Source organism: Acyrthosiphon pisum, chromosome A2 (genome assembly GCF_005508785.2).
Source record: "Acyrthosiphon pisum isolate AL4f chromosome A2, pea_aphid_22Mar2018_4r6ur, whole genome shotgun sequence".
In the NCBI taxonomy this organism is placed as follows: Eukaryota; Metazoa; Arthropoda; class Insecta; order Hemiptera; family Aphididae; genus Acyrthosiphon; species Acyrthosiphon pisum.
The window spans coordinates 8,723,307-8,730,892 of NC_042495.1; the positions used below are offsets into that span (position 1 = coordinate 8,723,307).

Here is a 7,586-nt window from a genome sequence, read left to right on the forward strand (position 1 = left end):
TAAATAGTTCCATAATTTATCATAGGTTTGTTCTTTATTATCTTAAATAATAATATTTTAAAGGTAATTGATTAAATAATAATACAAAATATATAAATAATTATTAAATCTATGGTAAGAAAAATTATGATTTGATCACGTGCATTTTGATAAAAATGCAGAATGATGCAGCGTCCCGTGCGTGCCTCTTCAAAATGAGAGTAGGGGTACGCTATAATTTCTGAAAAATTAGTTGGGGTACCTCCGTCCCCCTGCGTCCCCCCCCAAGTCGAGCACTGTACACGACAATTCGAATCTTGTACAAGGTTTTTCATTTTATTGTACAAGTCTGATCGTGTATTAAGACTTTAACTAAGTACTAGATGTCTAGGTACCTACAGTCTTGTAAAGTATATTTGAGTAAATGTAATTCAGTAAACGTATTCAAATACTCAATACTCAAGTACTCAAATTCATATTTTAAATACTTTTAAAAACAGCTAGTAGGTAGATACTTGGAAGTATTATCTATTTTGAATACTCTCTCAAAGTATCGGTACCTATTTGAAATTAAATAAGTACCTACTAATTTTAAAATTATAAAAAGTCTATAAATGGAAATGTGCACTAAATTCATAAAGTATTACTAATTGGCTAAAAGTTTTATTTTTATTTATAAAAACAGTTAAACAATTTGCAGATAGTCACTTTCAAAGCCAAAAATCATAAATTTAATTCAAAACACCGGTATATAGAAGTGTACTTAAGCTGATTATGTACTATTGTACATCGATGTCATAGGTAATAAAATTGATGGGAATATTAAAATAAAAACAATAAACTTTATAGGTAGGTATTAAAAATAAAAATTATTATTCGGAGCGCCGACTGGAATTCGTTAATTAATAGGAGTTATGTAGTGATCGAAACGAGTGCAACGTTCGAACATTGACATTTTTCTGTCCCGAGTGCAATTTGACAAAAGTAAGTGCAATTGCAATTCGATCAAGTTAAATTTCAAACGATCTCCGCCGAAAACTGTTTTAAAAAATGTTTACAATACACTTATCAAGTATATATTAATATATTGCATGGTTGCAGATACTTTTGTTTTCGTTTTGCGTGGTCGTCTACTTCTTTAGTTACAAGGCATTGAGCTGTCTTTTGCCTACTATTGAAGACAACACGAAACTTTATTGTCTGAAATATAAATCGCTATATTCTCTAATATCAACCATATAGGGCAAGTATACAACGAAGAATTGAGTGGTAGAATAATAATAAGTAACAGCTTTGTTTGGCACAATATGTTCATTATGAAGCAATTTACGGCCAGATGATACATTGATACCTACACATAATTCGTGATAATTTGAAATATGAACGACATTTTTTAGACCTAAAGCCGGGGAAGTTGCTTTGCTCAGCATGAGTGTTCGTTGTCATTGAGTAGGATACTTGTTATGATGAGATAAATTTTAATTCAATGATAAGTCATTACATACCTACCAACGATGAAAGCCGATTCTGTGCGGAGGCGGTCAGCATATATTTCTAAGGATATTATTACTATTTCTTATATTTTATATTGCTGTTATACCTACTGATTTATTATTATATTGTTAGTACTTTAGTAATACGGTATGTTGAAATAATTTTTACCAAAAACAAAATCGCAATATTATAATATAATTACATATCTATACAATATAACTAGTAGGTACCTTTTTTTTTTTTTACTGAACAAAAATATATATAATATTTACAATCTGTATTTACATATTACACAATAAGTAAATTTGATGAGATTTGATTGACGGGAGGAGGAAATCACCCAGTGGTGGCACCCCGTGGAAAGCGATTTAAGGAGAGAGTAGGTCCCTAAACCAGTTCCTTTTCAGGCGCTTAGGTGGATTACCTGAAATTTGTTTCGGTGATAGTTGAGTGATTATAGGATTTGAGTGAGTACTGTATGTTTTGTGTGTTTTTTTGTAGGTGATCATAGTAAAATTATTTAAGGTTGGAATGCAGATGTCTTTACGAAATGATTCATTGGTAATATACCAGGGGGCACCTGATTAATCGTAGACATATAGACTGGAATGCCTGTATTGTTCTAGTATTTGAAGTTCCCAGACACAGGTAAACGACTTTTTGCCCACCTTTTCCGTGTTCCGATTGCGTCCTATTGTATAGTAGGTAAGCGTTAATGTGACACATAAATTGACATATTAAATCTAATATATTTGTCATATATGGTGTGTGGATATATTTAAATACCAATTGGTTTTTACTTGATGATTTTACGAACATTTTATCTTAAAGCTAGTACTCTTATCGATTTACGATCACGTAGCGATTTACTACGCAAGTGTCTTAGAGTCTATAAATACTTTAAAGTTTATAGTTTATATTGAAAATTCAAAATGAATACTCAAAGTATTAGTGAAAGTATTAGTAAAAAAAAAAATTCCATATTATTGATGATATTATTATATTATCATTGTTTACTAGAAATGTATTATTTGAATTATTTATTAATTAAAAAATAATTACTATAGTTATGACTATTCATTTTCCAATATATCAATCTTAGAACTACGAATGTATTCAACAGACATTAATAAAATCATATTAAAATATAGTGTAATTTAATGCTTATATATTATACAAGAGGACGCAATTGGAACATAAAAAGGTATGAAAAAATAATTTACCTATCCGACTTGTGGACGCAATCGACATACTGAAAAGGTATAAAAGGTTGAAACGGGACGCAATCGGATGACGCCCCTTAGAAGAGGCATGTAAATTATTCTTTTGGTATACCTAGTGGCTAGTAGGTACCTATCTGTTATTAACTTACAAGTCAATACGTATAATGACGTACCGTAGTACGTTGTGAATAAGTTCGTGGCGCATATATATAAGCATTAGATATTGACAGTCCTGTAAAGAATACTTTTAAAAAGTACTTGAGTAAATACTCAAATACATTTTTTTTTAAGTATTTAAGATACTACTCAAATACTTTAATTGTATAGTATTTCAAATACCACTCAAATACTCTGAAAAAGTATTTGGAATACTTTTCAAATACTTCTGGTTTTTAAAGTGGGTTTCTAACTATCGTAATATAAACACATAGGTAGTAGGTTGTCTAATAGTTAGCTAATAGTTTAAAGGGAATATTGTTATTCAATAACTATTTTCAGAAATCTGGTTTTCACAAACCTTCAGTCTTCAGCTAACACAGAAATACAGAATACTAAATAAAACTATTAATCTATTATTTTAGTTGACAATAATATTATTCCAACCAATTATTTAAAATAAAAATAAAATGCTCGATATAAAAAACCAAAGTATTCAATACCGAAAAGTATTTAATACAAAAAAAAGTATTTAAAATACTATTCAAAATACTTCATGCTGAAAGTACTTAAAAAGTTATTCAATACTTAAAAAAGTATTTGAATACTTTTATTCAAATACTTTTACTTAAATACTTTACAGGACTGGATATTGAGCTGCAAGTTTTGATCTTAAAGTACCAATGTTCTTTTTTACAGTGCTCGAATTGGGAATTATTAAGTAGAGGAGCTCAATCCAAAAATTTATAAACTGCGTTCCAAGTGCAAAATTATTCAACGCAGCCTCGTACTTAGGCTTCGCCCCTTACACCCCCCTTAACCAATTCCTAGTTTTTCAATACAACATTTCATCTTAGTTACAGAATTTTCTACTCCAAATTTCCAAATTTCAAAATATAACATATTTAACTATATGTGCCTATTATGTAAGTGAATATGGATTTATATTTTATTTTTCGAAATTTTTATTGATAGAGATAATACCTTCCTACATTTTTCGGTAAGAAATAAAAGATTTATAATTATCAGTGATAATATCTTAATAATTATTTGTGCTATAGACGCATACCTATGTGAATTGTGAACACTAGGTACTAAAAAGTTTTCATTTGAATTATTTTATAACTTTGATGTTAGGAAAATATTACTTTTATATTGAGTATTAGTATAAAAGGTTATTACAATCCTACTAATATTATAATATGATCATAATGCCATTTTATAGTTATAAATTATAATTTATTTAATATTCTAAAATTTCATTTTCTATCTTGTTATAATGCATTAGGTAGGTACTAGTATTTATTAGTACCTATTGCTATTTAATCTTTTATTAATTAATATTCACCCTGAATTACCTCCGTTGGGCAACCTCTTCTCTCCGTCTTTTTTGTCTACATCATTATTTATCTTATATTTATTACTTAAGCGTATTGTTCTAATTGACACAGAAGGCATAATATAGCATTTTGAGAAAAATAAATAAATATTATTATTGAATCTGTTGAGTCATAACAATAGTACGATAATAATTAACATTATTATTTTTAAAAGTGCATAAAAGAGATTTTTGTAACAAAATGTATCTCTTTGAAATATGAAATTACATAGTACGACAATCTCTAAAAATACATATTTTACTTTTCGACTTTCGTAATAGTTATACGAATACATATAATACATATATATGATAAAACTGCAAGGCTGGGCAAGTTAATTTTTTTTTTAACTCAGTTAAGTTAAGTTAATATGCACCAATAAAAAAAAATTAAAAGTTAAAAGTTAATTTAACTATAGGTTAACTCAGTTAAGTTAAAAGTTAATACACACTTTTTGTTAACTTTTTATTTAGTTAAAAAAAAGTTAATTTGTTTATACAACGCTAGCATACTTAATTTTTTTTCAATCCAAAACTAAATTATAGACGATAGTGTTTATAATTTATACAGAATTTCCTTATAGTTAATAATGATATACATTTTTAACTTTAAACAATTTACGATACATATTTTTTTACATTAAAACAAAATAGACTGAAATAATGAAATATAATTAAATTAAAAACAAAATAAATTAACTTAACTTGGTTCTTAAAATGAAAAATTAACTCGTTAATTTCACGTTAATTAAAAAAGAAATTTAGTAAGTTAACAGTTAAGTTAATGAAAAGCTAAAAGTAACTAGTTAAGTAAAAAATTTAATATTAAATTAACTTTTTAACTCGTTAATGCCCAGCCTTTGATAAAAGTATGTATAATGATAGGTACCTCGTACTATATATTGAATCCATTATGTATAATAATTATTAGTTATTACTCATATTATTAAATATTAAAATACTGTAACATCTATGTACCTATGCACGATTTCTAAAGACGAACATTTTAGAATTTGAAAAGAAATTATTTTAGTGGTAAGTAGCTAATATATAAACTAAAATAATATTTTATAGTAATATTTATGTAGATAATAATAAAACATTAATTTTTCATTTATGTATAGTAATACTCAATAATCCTATATTTTAATATTGCGGTATACAAGATGAGTAAAATTGGATTGATTATAATAATGAATTATATTATATTACATAATTTAAATAAACAATACAATAATTGAAAAAAAAACTACATTTGAAATTTTCAAGTTTAATACCTAAAGTAGTTATGAATACACACGCAAATACACAAACACAATTGACAAAGTGTTTTTAGAATGATAAGCGTCGACTATTCTGGTTTATTATCACACGTCAGCCACCCATACATAATATTTCGTACAATGCCACAAAACTGTTTAAATTTATAATAAATTCCTGCGTGTACAAGTAAATAATATGTAAATATTGTATTATATTATATCGAAATCCACAAATACGTATGCAATAGCATAATAACTATAATCACCATGTCGTAAAAAAAATGGTATCAGATTTCTGACCTCCATAGATTAAGATGTGTTGAGTGGTATTTTTACTGTCTAAATACATATTATAGAGTTTATCGCGATTATTATAATATTTTTTTGTTTCTACAACCTGACGTTTATCATCTGTATATTTTAAACAAAATATTATCCTACCCACCAAAATAGGTTTGTATTGTTGCTGGGTGTTACAACTAATTCCATGTTACGTTTACCAGATGTGTTAGTAATTTTTCTAATTTTCTCAATTATTATTTTTTTTTGTATTGCGATAAACCCAAATAGCGTATAATAAGGCATTTAAACGTTTTACATTTTTTTTTCCCCATATATTATATTTGCTAACCATTTAAACAAAGCATATGTTAAAACACTTGTGCAATACCGTTTCACAAAGTATAAAACCTAGTAATTTTTTATCAAAAGTTTGTTCAAACAAATATCTCGTCGTGTATCCAGTGCGATAGCGATAATTTACAACATGGGAAGTTACAAATTATACGTAGCCGTCATGGCAATAGCCATAGCTGTAGTACAGGTAAAAACAAACAAACTATATTATACAGGATGATTCACCAAGCACGCTCGCTCACATTTTTTACTTTGATAATGAATCGTCACACTCTGATGATTGAGTTTAATGACCTTATTTTCGAATACTTAGATTTTTTTATACCATTTATGCAGGCGAGTATCCTGTGGCGAAACAAACATATTTTATTTCAATGTGCATTGCCCTTTTTACAATATATTGTTATAGGCAGATAACTTTTTTTAACTGTTGATGCATTCATACTGAAATTCGAACGAGTAGTATTTGAGTAGTATTAAATTTGTGAATACTAAGGATAATAATATTAATAGGTACACAATTAAAATAGGTCTGAGTTTAATATTATACACCATGTATGATGTATAATATTATATATATACACGTAAATACTATATATAGTATATAAATTAATAATTTTAAAAACTAAACATTGCATCTATTTTATAGTCATGTGAACTCATTTTTAATGACTATTGTCCTTACTTCTTAGTATGTTTATTTTAATAACTCATATACTATTTGTTTAAATGTTGATTTAATTTTAGAATGTAGATACTTCAAAATTTTCAAATAAATCATCTGCTTGATAGTTTACAGTAAAAAAGGTTGGTTCTCATTTGAAAAAACAGTTTGTGTTATCACAGTGCACTCCTTAAATTATGTAAAAATCTAAGTATTTGATTATTATAAAGCCCTTAAGACGTGGTTTTTATACTTAAAAATTCAAAAAATCAGAATTTGAATAAATTAATTAATGAAGGACAATATTGGCGGTGAGCAGTGCTGCTCGGCGAGTCATCCTGTACATATTGTAAAATATATAAATGTCTGATATCATAAGACCATAATCGTTTGCTGCAATAAGTATGGGATGTTTCACTTTAAATATGGTCGCAGGTCGACGAACTCAGCGAGTGCCGCACGTGTATCCCACATCAGACACCGCCTGTACACATTTTACGATGTCGCATGTGCCCTACAATAAACCGTTCCTGATAACAATAATAGGTTTTTTTTTAAAACAAAGCCTATCGAATAGGGTCTATAATAGATTACTTGAAATGGGTAGTGAACAAGTGAATCAAACTGACTGTACAGATGGGACATGCGTCAGTGGCGTATTTAGGAATTTGTTATGGGGAGGGACCAGATAATTTTCAGAAAACAGAGCCGTAGGGGGCAAAGCCTCCCACACCACCCAATTACTCTTTATTAAATAAATATACCATATTTATAAGACAATTTAAAATTGTCGA

The 7,586-nt window shown here is 27.7% G+C and overlaps 2 protein-coding genes across 3 annotated transcripts in view; one reads left to right on the top strand and one right to left on the bottom strand.

Annotated features, from left to right (window-relative positions):
• Positions 1-7,586, bottom strand: part of LOC100163790 (FGGY carbohydrate kinase domain-containing protein) — a 60,482-nt gene that overhangs the window by 36,759 nt on the left and 16,137 nt on the right. The gene's annotated exons all lie outside the window — the stretch shown is intronic.
• LOC100167863 overlaps positions 6,162-7,586 on the top strand; it is a 5,396-nt gene continuing 3,971 nt past the window's right edge. The window contains exon 1 of the mRNA XM_001948323.4: positions 6,162-6,315. Coding sequence (XP_001948358.2) covers positions 6,259-6,315 — 57 coding nt within the window. The 5' untranslated portion in view covers positions 6,162-6,258. The remainder of the gene's footprint in view (positions 6,316-7,586) is intronic.